This window comes from Lolium rigidum, chromosome 1 (assembly GCF_022539505.1).
Source record: "Lolium rigidum isolate FL_2022 chromosome 1, APGP_CSIRO_Lrig_0.1, whole genome shotgun sequence".
Lineage (NCBI taxonomy): Eukaryota > Viridiplantae > Streptophyta > Magnoliopsida > Poales > Poaceae > Lolium > Lolium rigidum.
Genome location: NC_061508.1, coordinates 355,743,563 through 355,761,219, shown reverse-complemented (window position 1 = coordinate 355,761,219; position 17,657 = coordinate 355,743,563). Strand labels below are relative to the sequence as shown.

The following is a 17,657-nucleotide window of genomic DNA, read 5'->3' as shown; positions in this document are numbered from 1 at the left end:
ACTGTTCTTCTGGTAGTTCTTCATTGGAAACTAGTTTTAGCTCTTGTGATCGGTCTGTGATCACGAGAGCGGCAATGCATTCTCTGTATAATAGAGTTTGATCAGTCCGTGACGCATGTTAGTTCTGTCCTCGCAGATTCCGGACTTACTTCTCTGAAAAGATGTCGAACACTAGAAGAAGAAAATTATCCTCAGTCCAGTACCTGAGAGAAATAAGGGAGCAACAAACACACTGGCTGGGAACAACAAATGATTCTTGAGAATGGTAGTCTGTTTGGAGGCAAAATTTTGAGTTTTCAGAATTTCTGCTTGAAACATTGCAAAAGATGAACTCCCTCCGTCCCTAAAAAATTTGAGCAGCTTCTTTTTGGGACGGAGGGAGTATCTATTTTCCCCAAGGACCTCCATATATGAGAACTGTTGTTTTTAATATTCTTGCAAGTAAGTGATGACGCTAACTAGGACACGGATAGTTCATATGATTGATTTGACTTAATGATGGGCAATGAGTGTATACTCAGTTAACAATCTAGTAGTTCAGACACGACCCAACGCAAGACAACTGCAAATGAAAACTTCCTATTGGCCCACCATTTTGTTCTGGGATTTTCTCAATAATTCCCTGACTGACCAGCAAACTGGAACACGTTTTGCCTCAATCATTTGATGAAGATGAGGGTTCTGTTATGATCCCTGGACATTCTGCCTCGAAATAGTTAACTCAACTGCCAGCCGGTGTGAAAATTATCTACGGAATGATAATGTTCAGAAGCGAGTGGTCGATCTATACTAAAACATGATAGCCCGGATGTATGGTTTACAAGTAGAATCTTCATCATCTTCCAACGAGATCATGGAGCTAATTAAATAATATGTTTTCCAGGTCAACATATTCCTAGGGACAACGAATGGGTTATAGTGGTTACCCCACACACATAAATCACCAAGAAGATACAAAACGTCCACCACAGGAAAAAACTGTTCGGCTCTCTAGGGTTGGCGACGCACTGGCGACGTGAAACCTAGGGTTCCTGAACTCACCTGAGATCTCAATCGTGGTTGATTTCTCTCCCTTTTCTCCGTTCTCTCCATCTCGATCGCTCTCCCTTCTCCGCGCTACCATCTCCATCTTGCTTTCGTTTGGGTTCGGGGCGATCCCGGGGTTCTCTGGTAGAACTACCCGCCCTTGGCCCTGCGGTTGTGAGATCGGGATCTATGGCGGCTGGAGATTTGGTCGAAGGGTCGATCCGGGAGGACACGGGAAAAACGAAAGCACAGCAGATCGGGGGTGGAGCTGTCTCGGAGCTGCCCCCATCTGGGCCGGGCAAGAAGGCGGGCGCCACTGGCGCCGGCGACGGAGCTGGTTCCTCTCAGTCTGGGGAACTCGTGGAGCATCCGATGGCGCAGCTGCGCCTTACGGCAGCGGAATCCACTCGTTGTGGTGATCGACGATGTCGATGATCCGGAACCGGTCGATCCGGACGGAGCGTTGGTTGGTAAGGTTCTCTCTCCCAATGTCCTCGCATATCGAGACGATCAAGTCGGCGATGCGGCCGGCGTGGGGCAACCCAAGGGGATTGATCTTCAATCCTGGGGGCGACAATCGGTTCGTCGCGGAGTTCGGATCCAAAGTGGATCGTGATCGAGTTATGGAGGGTTCGCCATGGAAAGTGGGTAAGCACGCAGGTGTTACTCAAGTTTTTTGATGCCGATGTATCTCCTGTGGATGTTGTGTTCGATCGTCTGGCGATATGGGCCAGAATCCATAAGCTGCCAACAAGGTTGATGAGGGCAGATAGAGGTCTGGAGATTGCTAAGCCACTTGGCGTGGTCAAGAAGGTTGAAGCGGATGACATGGGTCGCTGTTGGGGCTCATATATGCGTGTCAGAGTGGAGGTGAATGTAAATGAGCCGCTACTCCGATGGGTTACTGTCTCCTCGAGCCGTTTGCAGACTAGCTCAAGGTATGAAGTGCAGTATGAACGTCTGCCACTGTATTGTTTCTCCTGTGGTTTATTGGGGCACTCGACTTTGGTCTGTGCAACACCTGCGGAGAGAGACGAGAATGGGGAGCTGCCCTATACTTCTAAGCGTTTGTCAGCTGATGATGGCGTGAAACATGCGGGGGGCTCCAGCTCTAGCACCAAGGCAGGCTCGGGTGGAAGCAATTCTTTCCCGGGATCACGTGGCTCGGATGCATCTTCCGGCCAGGGACGTGGAAGAGGCAAAGAGGCGGCTCGAGGCCCTAATCAGAGCGATGATCATGAGGTTTCCTCGCCTCAGAAAACTACGACGGCTGGCAGGGGCCGTGGCAGGAACGGCCGTGGCCGGGGCAGAGGTAGGATGGATGCCAATGGCCGTGAACTTTTCCCAGCAAAGAACCCGAAGCAGAACTCGGCAGGGCTAAAAAGGAAGGCTGCAAAATCCACTGCAGCGTTGCCGGCTATTGAAGGAAATGTGGAACAGGCACTGGTTATCATTGGTCAGACCAACGCTATTCCAGAAACAGTGGAGGATGATCATAGTTCAGACTCAAACAAGAAGATGAGGACTAATACATCTCGATCGGCGGATCTGGCGGAGACTGCAGCGCAGTCCCGCCTGACGCAATGAGACTTTTGTGCTGGAACTGTCGCGGACTTGGGTCGGACGCGACGGTGGGAGAACTTCGCTGGTTAGTGAAGACATTCAGACCCTGTATCCTATTTTTGTCTGAAACCAAAATGTGGGATACGAAGGCAAGGAATTTTATGTGGTCACTGGGCTACACGGGTTCCTTTGCTGTCAGTTGCGAGGGCCGGAGCGGTGGCCTTGCGCTCTTTTGGAAGCAGCCGTATACGGTGTCCTTACGTGGAGCCAATGCGCACGTCATTGATGTGACAGTGTCTTCTGCGGATTCGGAACCATGGCGTGCTACCTTTGTATACGGGGAGCCACGACGGGAGCTGCGTCACTTCTTCTGGGACATGCTACGTCGACTTCGCCGTGAATGGGAGGGAGCTTGGTTGTGTTGTGGAGACTTCAATGAGGTTCTTCTCCGGGATGAACATTATGGTTCAGCGGACAGGTCAGAAACTCAAATGCAAATGTTCCGAGACTGCTTGGATGTTTGCAATTTATCTGATCTCGGTTTTTTGGGCCCCAAATACACTTGGACAAATAAACAAGATGCACAATGCAATGTGCGAGTGCGTCTTGATCGTGGGGTAGCCAATGAGAGTTTCACATCATTGTTTGAAGAGTGTACAGTGGAGAATATTATCACTACTTCTTCAGACCATTATGCTATTCTAATCTCTTTGCAACGGAGCCAGCCCTACCATACTGTACCGATGCATCAAGGTTTTAGATATGAAGCTGCCTGGAAGAGGGCCGCGAGCTACACTGCTACAGTGGAGGCGTGTTGGGCCGATAGTGCCACTGGGCCGAATCCTATGCACTCAGCATTTGCTAGTTTGAATAAACTGGCGGGAACTCTGAAGGATTGGAGTCATATGACGTTTGGCTCGGTTCGTCGTGAGATTGGTCGCTTGGAGCGTCGCCTACGTTCCCTTCGCAATTCCCATCCGTCGGAGGATGTGGTGGCTGAGGAGAAGAGTGTTGAGGGCCAGCTTTGTGAGCTCTTTGAGAGAGAAGAGATTATGGCTCGGCAACGCTCGCGTGTGGAATGGCTCCGTGAGGGGGACCGAAACACTGCCTTCTTCCATCAGAGGTGTACGGGGAGGAAAAACACAAACCGTATTGATGCTTTGACTAGGGAGGATGGCTCGATTTGTACTGACCAGAGTGAAATTAAAGGTATGGTTCATGATTGGTGCGAGACCTTGTTCTCTTCGGAACCAATTTCATCTATGGATTCTGTTCTTGAGGCTATTCCATCCAAGGTGGACGATCAGATGAATGCTGATTTGTGCAAAGATTATTCCAATGAAGAAATTAAAGTTGCACTCTTCCAAATGGGACCGACTAAGGCGCCTGGCCCGGACGGTTTCCCTGCTATGTTCTACCAAGTGCACTGGGACCTGGTGGAGAATATGGTTTGCGATGCAGTTCGCAGTTTCTTGGGTGGAGAGGAGATTCCGGAGGGTTTCTGTGACTCAGTAATTGTACTAATACCCAAGGTGACTAAGGCCAAACACTTGTCTAAATTTAGACCAATTAGTCCGTGCAATGTCTTATACAAAATTGCGTCCAAAGTTGTTGCTAATAGACTGAAACTTCTGTTGCCGGATGTTGTATCCGAGTTTCAGAGTGCGTTTGTCCCAGGACGGTTGATCACGGACAGCGCTCTTATTGCTTATGAAAGTCTTCATACAGTTCGTCGTCAGCAGAGCAAGCACCCCTTCTTTGCTCACAAAATTGATATGATGAAGGCGTATGACAGGATTGAATGGGAATACCTTCATGGTTGTCTGTGTAAGCTCGGCTTTGCTGATAGCTGGATCAAATCAGTGATGAGATGTGTCACTTCGGCTAGATATGCAGTGAAGGTCAATGGGGTTTTAACATCTCCTGTGGTTCCATCTCGAGGGATCCGTCAGGGAGACCCAATTAGTCCTTATTTATTCTTATTGTGTACGGAAGGTTTATCATGTCTGATGCAGAAGAAGGAGGGTCTTGGTGAGCTACAAGGACTAAAAAATGGTCGACAAGGCCCCTCTATATCACACTTACTCTTCGCAGATGACGAGTATCTTCTTTGCACGCAAGTGATCCAAGTAGTGTTGAATCTCCGAAATCAGTTCTCAACACTTACTGTGAGGCTTCTGGTCAAAAAGTTAATTTACAGAAATCCTCCATCTTCTTCGGAACTAAATGTCAAGGTAACATCAGAGACCGGGTGAAAGAGGCTCTGGAGGTGTCAAATGAGATTCTTCAGGACACATACCTAGGCATGCCGACAGAGATTGCTAGAGCAGCCACATCATCCTTCAAGTTTCTTGCTGAAAGAGTCTGGAAGTGTGCCACTGGTTGCTCGGGCAGACCACTATCCCGAGCTGGGAAAGAAACATGGCTCAAGTCTGTAGTTCAAGCCATTCCAAACTATGTCATGAGTTGTTTCCAAGTCCCAGTTTCGATTTGCGATAAAATGACAGGCAATGTTGCAGACCATTGGTGGGGTTTTGAGGATGGTGTGAAGAAGATGCACTGGAGGTCGTGGGAATGGCTTTCTTCACCAAAATCTCTCGGTGGTATGGGGTTTAGGGACTTTGGTCTCTTTAACCAAGCAATGCTGGGAAAACAAGCTTGGCGCCTAATTACAAATCCGACCTCGCTATGTGCAAGGGTGTTAAAAGGTCGCTATTTTCCGAATACTGACTTCTTATCTGCGGGTAAACCGAGATCGGCGTCCTTTACTTGGCGTTCAATTTTGTTTGGGCGAGAGTTGCTCAAAAAGGGTATTCGATGGGGCATTGGGGATGGAGAATCGGTGAAGATCATGACTGATAATTGGATCCCTGGACATCAGCAAGGTACCATCAAACCACTCACTCCTATTCCCTCGACAGCCAAGGTTCGTTATCTGATGAATGAACATGGAAATGGATGGGAGGAGGACACGGTTAGAGCTTTCTTCCATGATGAGCTAGCAGAGGAAATTCTGCAAGTCCCAATTAGCAGACATGGAGGAGCAGATTTTGTGTCCTGGCCACACGATAGATTTGGCCAATATTCAGTCCGGTCGGCGTATAACCTGGCTCGGACAGAGAGTTTCTTCTGTTGCCAGAATACGGGAGGACGTGGTGCGTCCTCTGACTTCGCTGCAGAACAGAAATGCTGGAAGGAGCTTTGGAAAATTTCAGCTCCGGGGAAGATGAAGATTGTGTTGTGGCGAATGGTTCATGACTGTCTCCCAACAGGCCACCAGCTGGTACATCGTCATATTCCCGCGGACGATCAGTGTGTTTTACGTGGCCAAGTGGAAAGAGTGGAGCACTTATTCTTATTCTGTCCCCTGGCTAGAGAGATTTGGAAGGAAATTAAGCAACACTATCCTCTACAGCTGAGACGCAAAGAGTCTGGTGAATGCAAAGCAATGGGTTTTCGATTTCTTGAAAAGAGAATCCAAGACAAATGCTACTGTGTTAGCGGTGGTGGTTTGGCACATCTGGAATGCTAGGAATGATGTGAGGAACAACTCAGAGCAAACCCGGATTGCTGTAGTTGTCTCAAAAATTTTGGCATATGTGCAGATGATCTTGACACATCTGGTTCCCCCGCCAGCAGCGCCCAAGGTTCGGGGTGGAGCTGTTCCTCCACGGTGGTCGCCTCCCCCGGAAGGCTTTACTTGTATAAATGTCGATGCAGCTCTCTTTCCGCAGGAGAATCGGATGGGTTGTGGCATCGTTCTCGGGAACCATGATGGCGACTTCATCTTGTCAAGTAAGTGAAGGACCGGCTGGGCTACCCTCTCCGGAGATGGCTGAAGCTACGGCCGCGCGACAAGCTGCGGTGATTTCACGTGATCATGGAGTAACAAAAGCCGTTCGGTATCGGATTGTTTATCTCTCGGTTCAACGCATCTCTTCGAAGGGCTTGGATCGCTCTCCTTTGGGCTCAGTTATTGCTGATATCAAAACCTTAGCGACGGACTTTGAGTCCTGTTCGTTTAAATTCGCTAGTCGTGATGTGAATGTGGTAGCACACAAGTTGGCTCGTTGTTCTGAGCATTTGGTTTGTAATATTTCAGTAGGTGTTATCCCGGGTTTCATCCGGGACGAACTTTGTAATGATGTTTCTTGATCAATAAAGACCACATTCTCTCAAAAAAAAAATCACCAAGAAGATACGATCACGTGCTTGGTTGTAAAAGCACACTCATCAACCAATACAAATTAGAAAACAGAATGCCTGCAACTGTTCTTCTTGGTCTCTTCAAAGAAAAACAACCAGAGGCACGACAGCCGTGGAGTAATGCAGCAAGCTGGCCGGAGACATTGGTGGTAAGGAACTGAGTCCACGGGTGGAGATTTGTATCCAGACATGTTAATTTGATTCTTAGAATTCCAATTGTGAGTTCATCAGTATCAAGTTTGATGCAAAACACTGGAGAAATGTTGAGCTTTGATCGATATGTCCTTATTTATTTTTCCTTCCTCTTCCCATTCCTCACGAAAATCGAAGAAGAGGTAGTCATAGTTGAGTAGGAGTTTAGGGTGGTGGAACACCGTCCCTCGAGAAGATTGTGCTCCATAAGCTTGCAGGAAATTTTTTAGAGCATGGGCGCAGTGGACATAAAAGACTTCAATTGGTCGAGCTAGGGTACGCGCGTTGTCGCCAGCTAGTCGTTGTCCCGTGCCGGTTTGGTCTCGCGAGTTGACGAACAGATGAAACGATCGATTGATTCCAGTTCAATCTACCTTCACACGTGAGAAATGGCCTAATTATGGACTACAGAATGAAATGGGCCAAGTTGAGCTGCCAAGGAACAGTCGAACACGCCCATGATGAACCAACCACACGTACTCTTCAGCAGAATTTTTGCAGTTCCAGCAAGGTACATCCCACTGGGACCTCGCCGGAGTGCCTACAAGTGCCAGCGTCGAGCCCGGCCGGGCATGTGCCCAGACGGCAAATAAGAGAAGGCTAGAGCGCAAAGAGAGAATGTTCGTCTAAGGCGGTTTGTGAGCAGGGTTCATGGTTTCATCGGAATTTCTAAAATAAGAGCAATCTCAAAAAGTGCCAAAATTAAATGTCTTGTAATTTATTTTATTTCAACTCATACACTTATCAAAATTTTCGTGAATAATTGTCAGATGTATTTTATTTTTCAATTCCTGAAAGGTTGAATATTGCAACGCGTACTGATAGTCTTCTGTAATCAAAACTAAACGTCCCACCATAGGAATAGTATCAAATGGCAGGTTGACAAGAAGGAGCATAGATGGCATTGACAATGAATGGTACGAGTGGTGGACAAGGTATAATCATTGTGGGCACTATCACTGAAAATGGAGGATACTCCCTCCATACTGGTTTATTAAACTAGGCGTTGCGATCTAGGTGGTTAGCTGTTGAGTTAGATAAATCGGTATGGGCCCCTTCTTCTCTGGCGACAGGAGGCGAAGGTGACAACCTCTCCCGTCCAAGATCTCTGCTGGCATGAGGGTTGGTCTCCTCTCCCTCCGCTTGCCACTCCAGCGATAGGAGGGGGAGAGGGACCTCGCTCCTCCATTCTGGTCTAGTTTTTAGGTTTAGGGTTTGTCTGTTGTGGTGTGACGTTGGGGTGGTGGGAGCGGAGGCGGGGTGAATAAATCAGCCTCAACTCTACTCCCACACCGGTGCGAAGTTCACAACGGCGTCTTGGAGTTGGTGGCATTGATCGTTCATATCGGCGGCTTGGTTTTCAAGCATTTCCAACACAAAAAAATCAGTTAATATCATGCAATTATGAGCAACTTGAAGAGGAACATCCTCACATATACCAATAGGAATAGTAGTGGACTTATCAACCATTTGCAAAGATATATCAGTTGATATTAATTGTTTTAGATCAAGTCTCTTATAGAGACAAAAAGGCATAACGCTAACTCTTTCTCCCAAGTCACACAAAGCAGTTCTAACATAATTATTTTTGTTGGAGCAAGGAATAGTGGGTATATCTGGATCTCCAAGCTTCTTTGGAACCTTTCCATTAAAAGAATAATTAGCGAGCACAGTGGAGATTTCCTCATTACAAATCTTCCTTTTATTACAGATAATATATTTCATATATTTGAATAAGGAGGCAACTTAATAGCATCAGTCAAAGGAATTTGCAAAAATAAAGGTTTCATCCATTCACAGAACTTGTTATAGTGTTCTTCCTCCTTTGATTTGTGTTTATTATCAGGAAAAGGTATTGGTTTTTGCACCCAAGGTTCTCTCTCACTACCATGTTTACTAGCAATGAAATCTTCCTTAGTGTACTTTATATTTTTAGTATGCTTTTCAGGTTCCTCTTCACTTTCTTCTTTATCACAAGCATCACTTTTATCATTACCACTTTCAGTTTTAGCGTCAGAAATACGTTACCTTTAACCAGAGAAAAACCGGATCCCAAGGCTATTTTGAGAATTGATGTTGCTAATTTGGGTAATTCGATGCTCCCATGTGCCAAATTGAATTTCTGCTGGAGAGAATGATATATAGAAGGTGGAGCGAGCATCAAATACACGCGAAGTGCTTAACTGAAACAGAGACTGAACAGTCTAACAGAAGGAAGGGGAGTTACCTCCGGGAGGTTTTCCGTCTGGAAGATCGAGGTAACCAACATTAGACTACCTCCTACGGCCCAACTGGGAGTCCATGAAGGGTCATGCCCACATCATGGACTCTTTGGAAAGACAATATAAAAAGGTCCCTACACCTAGCCTCGAATTTGCGAATTGTGAGTGGCACCAAAGATAAGGGCGGAGCAATTGGGGGTAGGCCATAAACCCTAACATTTGTCAAAAACTACTGATGGGGCTAACTTCTAAGAAGATCCCGGTTCTCCAACTATAAAGAAAATGACACTTTATCTTAATGATTATTGGTTTGGTTATGCTTACATTATTTAGATATGAATTAACACTCTACATTCGGTTTTACTAAAGTACGTATACATGAACAACCATTTAAGTAAATATTTCTTCATTATGTTCGTAACGTAATTTGGCACACACACGTAAACAGTTACATCGTATCAATACAAGTGGCATGCATCAAAGTCAAAATACCGAAGATTAAATTTACATAATTTTAGTATAACAAAGGTATTTCCATACATGCTTGAAACAATATTATATTATTTTGTACTATCCACTAATACAAATATGAATATATGTTTCTACATATGGATACACTAATTTTTGCTATGCTAATTGGAAGTTGCATAAGTCTTGGTTCTTAAATATATTTTACATAACCATTGTTGCTCCGACATGTGTTAAGATCACAACGACTCTACATAATTACCAGATTATCGTACAACTCCACCTTTACCTAATATGTGAACATACACCAAATTTTCATGTGAGGCCATTAGTAAAAAAGTAGCTCATGTTTAGCGGCCACCGAACCATATAAGTTACACCCCCATCTAAGAGTTGGCGGATATGAACTCCACTATATTTGAGATGTCTTTGAGAAGAACCGAGAGATTGAGTGAGTGAAGCGAAGTTTCATTATTGATGTTACTATTCAATCTTATATAGGAGTATATGAACAGTCAGTGTACAATGTCATATCGGTTATAGTGTGTACATCTATTGGAAGAAGCATGGTGCTTGTTACGGGTGTTCAGCATTTGGACAACATGAGGCTAAGATAGCTACATGCAGTTTATACTATACAGTCTGAACTGCTCACTTAGCATAGATTTGACGCTGACTACTCCTAACCGTCTTCACATTTCCATCGGCTTTTTCGGAATCATCGTGAACTTGATCAAAAGGGCACACAAGAAGTTCAACGAATTACTAACTATGGTTGTTTGTTTTGATCTCTAATGAGTTAATTAGTAAAACTTCTAAGATAAACCAGATAAATGATCATGTTGTTTACTCTCATGAGCCTCTAACATCCCTCGCATTGTTCTTTTTTTTGCGGTGGCAGAGAAGCAATATCTTACCATGGTGTCTAGAAACAGCCGCCATGGAAATGTTTTTCCTACTGTGAGACAAACGCGGCAGCAAGTTGCATGTCAGGGTCTCCATGGTCATATGTATCCCTCACCGGTGATGGGTCTCCATGATCATCTGTCGAAGCTTCTCTATGTCGAGATTGAACGGGAAGAAGTACAACCTAATTGAAAAAGAATTTGGGCCTGGGAAGCAGAGTTGGGCCATGTCTTAAATGAGAGGTCCACGATAAGGGGTCTACAACATATGGATGCAGTGCTAGTATAGATTGGATCATCCTATTCTCAAAAAACAAAAAGATTGGATCATCATGCCTATGCTCCCGGTAGTTGTATTTCATGCCCTAAAAAAGTACTTGTATTTCATGGATCTGGAAGACTAAATCTTTTGAAGACCATTGATTTTATTATTATTAAGTACTAGCAAAGATTGGAGCGGTGGCACGCCGCGCTCTCAAGGTAGCCGTGAGTTGTAGGAAAAAATATCATTCAAAAACTTTGTAAAGTTTGACTAACTATGGCATGATATGCATATAACCACTATGGCATGATATGCATATAACCACTGTAAAGATACATAATATAAGAAGAAATAGAGATAGAATGGACACTATCAGGCACAATCAGTTACTCATTAAGAACCCCTAAAATTAAATAGTGTCACTCCAGATTCCACATCTGAAAGGAGGAGGTGCCGAAGAGAACATGTAAACTTGGTTTAAAGTAACAACAACTCCGCATAGAAGCTGGGAACCTACAACCATAAAATAGCTCATATGTCGTTGGTAAACTTCTCAAATCATTGCTGCCAACATTTCTTCTTTATTCTTTCATCTTCAGTATCATCATCATTTAACTCGTTCCGATGAAAACAGAAAATCTCTAAATTTCATTGCTGCCAACATTTCTTCTTTATTCTTTCATCTTCAGTATCATCATCATTTAACTCGTTCCGATGAAAACAGAAAATCTCTAAATTTATATGTCCTAGTTTGAGACAATAAGGAATATGGACCAATGTACAATGACATAAACAAAAATCTAGGAGAAATTACTTTGTAGGCTGCGAGAAAATAGAAGTTAGCTTTTCAAGAATCATGTGCATATCAATTATTTAAAAAAAACATGAAGGGCATGTTAAGTATTACTGTCAAATCCCAAATTATCCTTGACGTTGTAGTAGCTCCTTTCTGCAGTGATTTTGATCTTACAACTGCAGGCCAGGTTCTCCCGCGCCATCTGATTTCCCGCTGAGCTTATTTTGGATTTTTTTCAATATTTTTATACTTGTTTCCGAGGCATTTTGTATAATAGTTCATATGCACTTAGGAGCCAAAACATGGCCTCCGAATCATTATACGTTACCTTTAACCAGAGAAAAACTGTATCCCAAGGCTATTTTGAGAATTGATGGTGCTAATTTCGGTAACTCGATGCTCCCATGTCCCAAATTGAATTTCTGCTGGAGAGTATGATATATAGAAGGTGGAGCAAGCATCAAACACACGCGAAGTGCTTAACTGAAACAGAAACCGAACAGTCTAACAAAAGGGAGAGGAGTTACCTCCGGGAGGTTTTCCATCTGGAAGATCAAGGTCAGCCTGGGTGCGACGCTGGTGCTCTAGCCACCTGAAGGCATGGTCGCCGGATTCCTTGATTGATTGACTGTTGCACCGGATAGGGCAAGGGGTGAGGAGATCGGTACTACTACTTATTGCTTGCTTGCTGATCTAGAAGAGGAGTTGGATGATCAGCCACGTATTCTCCGGTGCCAGCCATTGCGCTCACTTCCAATGGAAACAAACGAAACAGGTTGTCTCAATCGCTGCAAACCAAGTACAACTAGAGGCAAACGACGCAGCCGGTCATCGCGGGCAACTCAAACAAACGTTACAGAGGCGAGTCCGCGATGGACGACGTCTGCTGGGGCTTCCGCACAGCTGCACCACGGAGGTGCGCAGCCGCATCAAGCCTCTCCTCTGCCCAGCGCCATCACCCTGTATAAGATCGTGCATATCCCAAGCCGCTTGGACAGGGTCCGGCTGTACGCCGGCATCGTCAGCATCAACAACGTGGGTTAGAACTTAGAAGTCCCTGATGATCAGACATGCACAGCAAGAACTACAAGGTTTTCGCGTCTCCTCCACTGGAAGAGCCCAGCGTTGAATAACGCCTGAACTGAAAAAAAAAGATGGGAAATTAATGGTGATAACTGATAACATCTGAAAATGCTAACATACTTGTACATGTTTCTCACCAAGAAAGTGTTATTTCTTCTTTCAGACTTGAAAATGGTACAATCAGGTAAAAACAACACTACAATCAAAGGGCAGAATGCTGCAATACTGGTGGAGGTCTCCTGACTTTCGTTGCCTGCTCGAAGGAATAAGAAATCTCAATAAGCTTCGGCTCTGAAGCTTTCAACCCTCCAAAGAAGATCGCGAAAGGAACGCCATCTGACCCGTATCCGGCCGGGACAGTGATCGCCGGGTAGCCACCGATCGCAAGCAGGCTATGAGCAGACGCACCAGGAGCGACGACTGCGTCCAGTTGATTGGCTCGCACAATCTTCTCAAGGCCCTCCTTGCACAGCTCGTTCAGTTTGGAAATGGCATGCTCCTCGGTCGGACCAATGCCGTTTGTTGCTTCAGACTGCACAAGGTAACTCTGGCCAAATTCAGCCATCCTTTCCTGTAACATATATTTCAAAAGTATCTTATTTGAGTTCAAGAAAAACAAAAACTAGGAAATGAGGTGAAATAAAGTAATTACCTTGACAGGATGCTTGTCGTTGAATTCAATTATGTCTGATAATGATTTAACAGGTGTGGTGGCCAGCTCAGACAGGTAAGAGTTGAGGGACAGCTTGAACTCGGCGAGCATTAGAGCACGTTCGCCGCTTCGCACTGCATCGTTGATGACATTCATGCTTGGTATCTCAAGATTGTCCACCAAGATGGCCCCCAATTGCCTTTAATTTTTTAACAACATGCACAAGTTAGGAAAAGCTAATCTATATTCAGAAAAAAAAAATGAACAAAAAGCAATAAGTAGATAACATGTCATAATTCATTCCATCTTTCATTCAATCATCCCCAGTGACTGATCACCCCCCTTCAATGTTGATACTGTCATATAGTAGTACTTTGCATGAAAAATGCAAATGGATGTCTAAACGACATTCAGGATATAGGCACATGTCTTTCTCATAACCAGTGGCATTTTCAAAATTTCAAACATTGCAGTGGCATCTGTTCCATAACTTGTAACTCTTGCCATCTTCGAGGCACATTATTTTGACAGTATAATACCCTGGTGCAGAATATCATTCAGAGTGTATGGAGTCCGAAATAGTGTTGTGCAATAACTAGTTCTTCTCAAAGACGAGTAAAGTGTGTAAGACCAGCCTAGGTGCCGACAATGGGATCAATCATCAATCTCCATACCTATGATATTGTGTCAGCTAGTATCATAACCATGCATCAGAGGAAACTTACAACTGCACATCGTTTTTGTGTGATTTAGTGTATCATAGCACAAGATCTTATACTTGTATAGATTAAAGTCATCCAAATAAAAAAAGCACCACTTATTAGTTGTCTGGTGTTCACTTGTTCTATATGAAAGTGAAGCACTATCCACGTGACTGATACCTACGAATAACAGATATTTCCGTCAGACAAGAAGAGTGGTGAATCACCTCATAGTGTCAAAATGCTCCTCAAACACGTTCTGTTGGATAGATCCTGAGGGAAACAGGAAGAAATCCTTCCTGAGAATCCCAATCCTCTTGCCTCTCAGACCATCTATGTTCAAGAATTGCCTGTAACCGCCTTCCGGGATATACTGAGATGCCATGCGAGTTGTCTCTGCATCCTGTGGATCGTAACCAACGATTGCTTCCAACACATATACTGCATCTGAAACAGTCCTACAGATTGGCCTGCATCAAGTAAATCATATCACTATGAAATAACTAAACCAGTGTCACCAGATCATAAAAGTAAAGCCAGCAAACATACATGGGCACATTAAAACCATACAATTGCTGAATTACTCAAGAAAATTTTATGCCACGTTTCCAAAAGTAATTCAATGCACACTGCAGTGGTGTGTAGATTAAAATTCAGGCAGCAAAACCATATCACACTGCTAGATTGATGTAAGCATTCGCTCAGTGTCGATTTTACCCAACTGTGTCCATCCTCGGAGAAATGATGATGACGCCGGCACGGCTTGTGAGGCCGACCGTGGGCTTGATCCCGACAACGGAGTTGAAGCTGGAGGGGCACATGATGGAGCCATCCGTCTCGGTCCCAATCGTCACCGCCACCATGTTTGCCGCCGCCGCAATGGCGGAGCCACTGCTGGAGGAGCAGGTCGTCGCTGACGGCACGTATGGATTCTACATCAGCAATGTGACTAGAGTCACTCAGACTCGCAATTCGCCCTTGCGCAGAAAAATCAACTTGAAAATCTAGCTTCCAAGCAATGAGAAGGAAACATGGGGAGGCGGAGGAGGCAAGAGGGGCAGATCTGCTGACCATGCCCTGGCCGCCGCGGGGGCTCCAGCCGGCGGGGACGCCGGGGGCGCGGAAGTTACACCACTCGCTGAGGCTGGCGGTGCCGAGGATCACCGCGCCGGCGCGCCGGAGCTGCTTGACCACGCCGGCGTCGCGCGCGGGGCGGGACCCGACCAGCGCGAGCGACCCGGCCGTCGCGTTCAAGGCGCCGGCCGCGGCGATGTTGTCCTTGATGAGCACGGGAATGCCGTGGAGCGGCGGGAACGCGGCGCCTCCAAGGAGGCGGGCGGCGTCGGCACGGTCGGCGGCGGCGAGCGCGCCGTCAGCGTCCAGCTCTACGACGGCGTGGAGGGCCGGGTCGAGGGTCGCGATGCGGCGCAGGTAGAGCTCGACGAGGCCGCGCGAGGTGAGCGCGCCGCCGGCGAAGGCGCGGTGGATGGACTCGATTGTGGCCTCCTCGAGCACGAAAGTGGCGGTCGCGGTGGTGGCCGCGAGGAGTAGCGGTACGAGGTACCGCAGCAGCATGGCCGGCGACTTGGTGCAAATGTGGGAGGACAGGACCAGACTGTTGACCTTCGGATGAAGGGGAATTTGCCGTCCAGAGAGTATTTTAAGTCTAGATTTGAAAATTTGTAGAGAAAGTCTTGTGTGCATATCTTTTCTACGGACTCTACTTTTTTCCAGATTTTTTTGAACTTTCTAAGCATGTAAGGGTGTATTGCGATCACTAGTTCTGTTCTATTTATTTCAATTTGCTTTTCAAAAATATTATATCTCTATTTTACTTTCCCCCTACCTTTCCGTTCCTCCATAGGTAAATGGAAGGAGCGGAACACCATATCATATCAAAAAAAAAAGGAACGGAACAATTTTCAAACGTGTCTTGGTGTGAATGCAATTAAGGTTTTTTTTTCCGAAGGAAACACAATTAGGGGTTGTCACAACCCCAGTTGTCGTAAGAAGGAATGCCTAACCGGAACTCTCTGTTTTTTATAATGTACCTAAAATGATTTAATGAGAGGGAAAATGCACTTTTGCATTTTGAAAATGTCAAATAAAAAATGAATAAAAACTTGGTGTGTATATGTCAACATTATATATGCGCACACCAAGTTTCTTGGAAAACTGATTTTTTGTGTTATATGTAAAAAAGATAAAGAAATGTATGATGAAAAGCTCTTTTTAAGCACAATTTTTTGTCTTTTTTGCACACGACACAAAAAAATATCTTTTTCGCGAAACGACTTTATGAGCGCATATGATGTCGACATGTACACATCAAGTTCGAATTTTTTATATATTTTAAACTATGTTTAGAAGTCATTAAAAAACCGGGAGCATATGCCCCCGAGTGCAAAAACGTCTCGTCTGACTTCACGAGAGGTACTACATTGACCCATGCATTGTGGCAAGCAGAGGGGCAACCTCTATCTACAACTATAGAATAGGGTACCCATCCCAACCTATCTTTCAACTAACAATAGTGAAGCTCCATCATCGCCCATCAAAAAAAAAAAAATTAGTGTCACCAAAGAAATGGTACATAGGTGGAAGAAAGTACTTGGGTCATGAAAGTTTTAAATGTGGCTCATTTAAATCTAAATAATGTGTTATAATTGGAGGAAGGGTTTATCATAGAAGGAACATGCAACAAACTTCATATGTCGATTAGAAATGCTGCATACACTTTTCGAAGTTTTCTTATCCATAAACACACAACATGGTCAAACCCGGAAACAAATGTCCATTTCAAATAAATTGCAACCAAGTCCAATAATATATTTTTGTCAATTAACCTGGAAATCATTGTCAAGTATACTTCCTAACGGCTGAAGACAATCATGTTAGAATTATGTGTACTGCAACTATATTCAAAATTATTTGGAATTATTTTATATCTGGAATACCTCATTATGGAAACATACATGTACTTGGCATGGAATTAAATAATACTTGATGGAATGTACTTAAGTATTAAAAGCTTAAGGAAGCTAGTCGATTATCAATAGAATACAATATACTTTGTAATTATACTGGAAATATTACCCGGGTGGACTATTTGAAAAAATAGTATAAGAAGGTCCCGCCCCTAGCCTTAGATATGCAAATTGTGAGCGGCACCACGGATAAGTGCAAAAAATAGGGGGTAGACCACAAACCCTAACATTGGTCAAAAACTTCTCATGGGGGCCAACCTCTAAGAAGATCCAAATTCTCCAACTTTAAAGAGAATGACACTTCATATTAATGATTATTGCTTTGGTTATGCTTACATTATTTAGATATGAATTAACACTCGGAAATTCGTCTTGGCTCCCGGGAGCATTTGCTCCCGGATTTTTGGGGAACAATTTTTTTTCAAAACTTTTCAATAAAATCTGAAAAAAAGCATGCACGTACCTGACCATGGCACGCACCACCTTGTGAAATTTCGCTATGAAATGTCATGGTATGCGTCCTGGGCAAAAATAAGAAATTTGTCATTTTTGCCCAGGGCGCATACGATGACATTTCGCAGCGACATTTTACAC

The 17,657-nt window shown here is 44.7% G+C and overlaps 1 protein-coding gene across 1 annotated transcript; it reads right to left on the bottom strand.

The window, feature by feature from the left end:
* Nucleotides 1–12,823: 12,823 nt before the first annotated feature.
* On the bottom strand, nt 12,824–15,651 carry LOC124665561 (probable amidase At4g34880). Its single transcript, XM_047202961.1, has 5 exons — nt 15,148–15,651; nt 14,794–15,008; nt 14,304–14,546; nt 13,376–13,574; nt 12,824–13,294 (listed from the first exon to the last, which is right to left on the bottom strand). The coding sequence occupies exons 1-5, from the start codon at nt 15,649–15,651 to the stop codon at nt 12,926–12,928; spliced, it is 1,530 nt and encodes a 509-aa protein (XP_047058917.1). The 3' UTR covers nt 12,824–12,925.
* Nucleotides 15,652–17,657: the final 2,006 nt, after the last annotated feature.

Excerpts from the sequence above, each read along its gene's own strand:
- LOC124665561 (XM_047202961.1), bottom strand. The coding sequence starts at position 15,651 with ATGCTGCTGCGGTACCTCGTACCGCTACTCCTCGCGGCCACCACCGCG. Across the intron at positions 14,547-14,793 it reads CCGAGGATGGACACAGTTGG|GCCAATCTGTAGGACTGTTT; the intron begins GTAAAATCGACA and ends TACTTGATGCAG. Across the intron at positions 13,575-14,303 it reads GAGCATTTTGACACTATGAG|GCAATTGGGGGCCATCTTGG; the intron begins GTGATTCACCAC and ends AAAAAATTAAAG.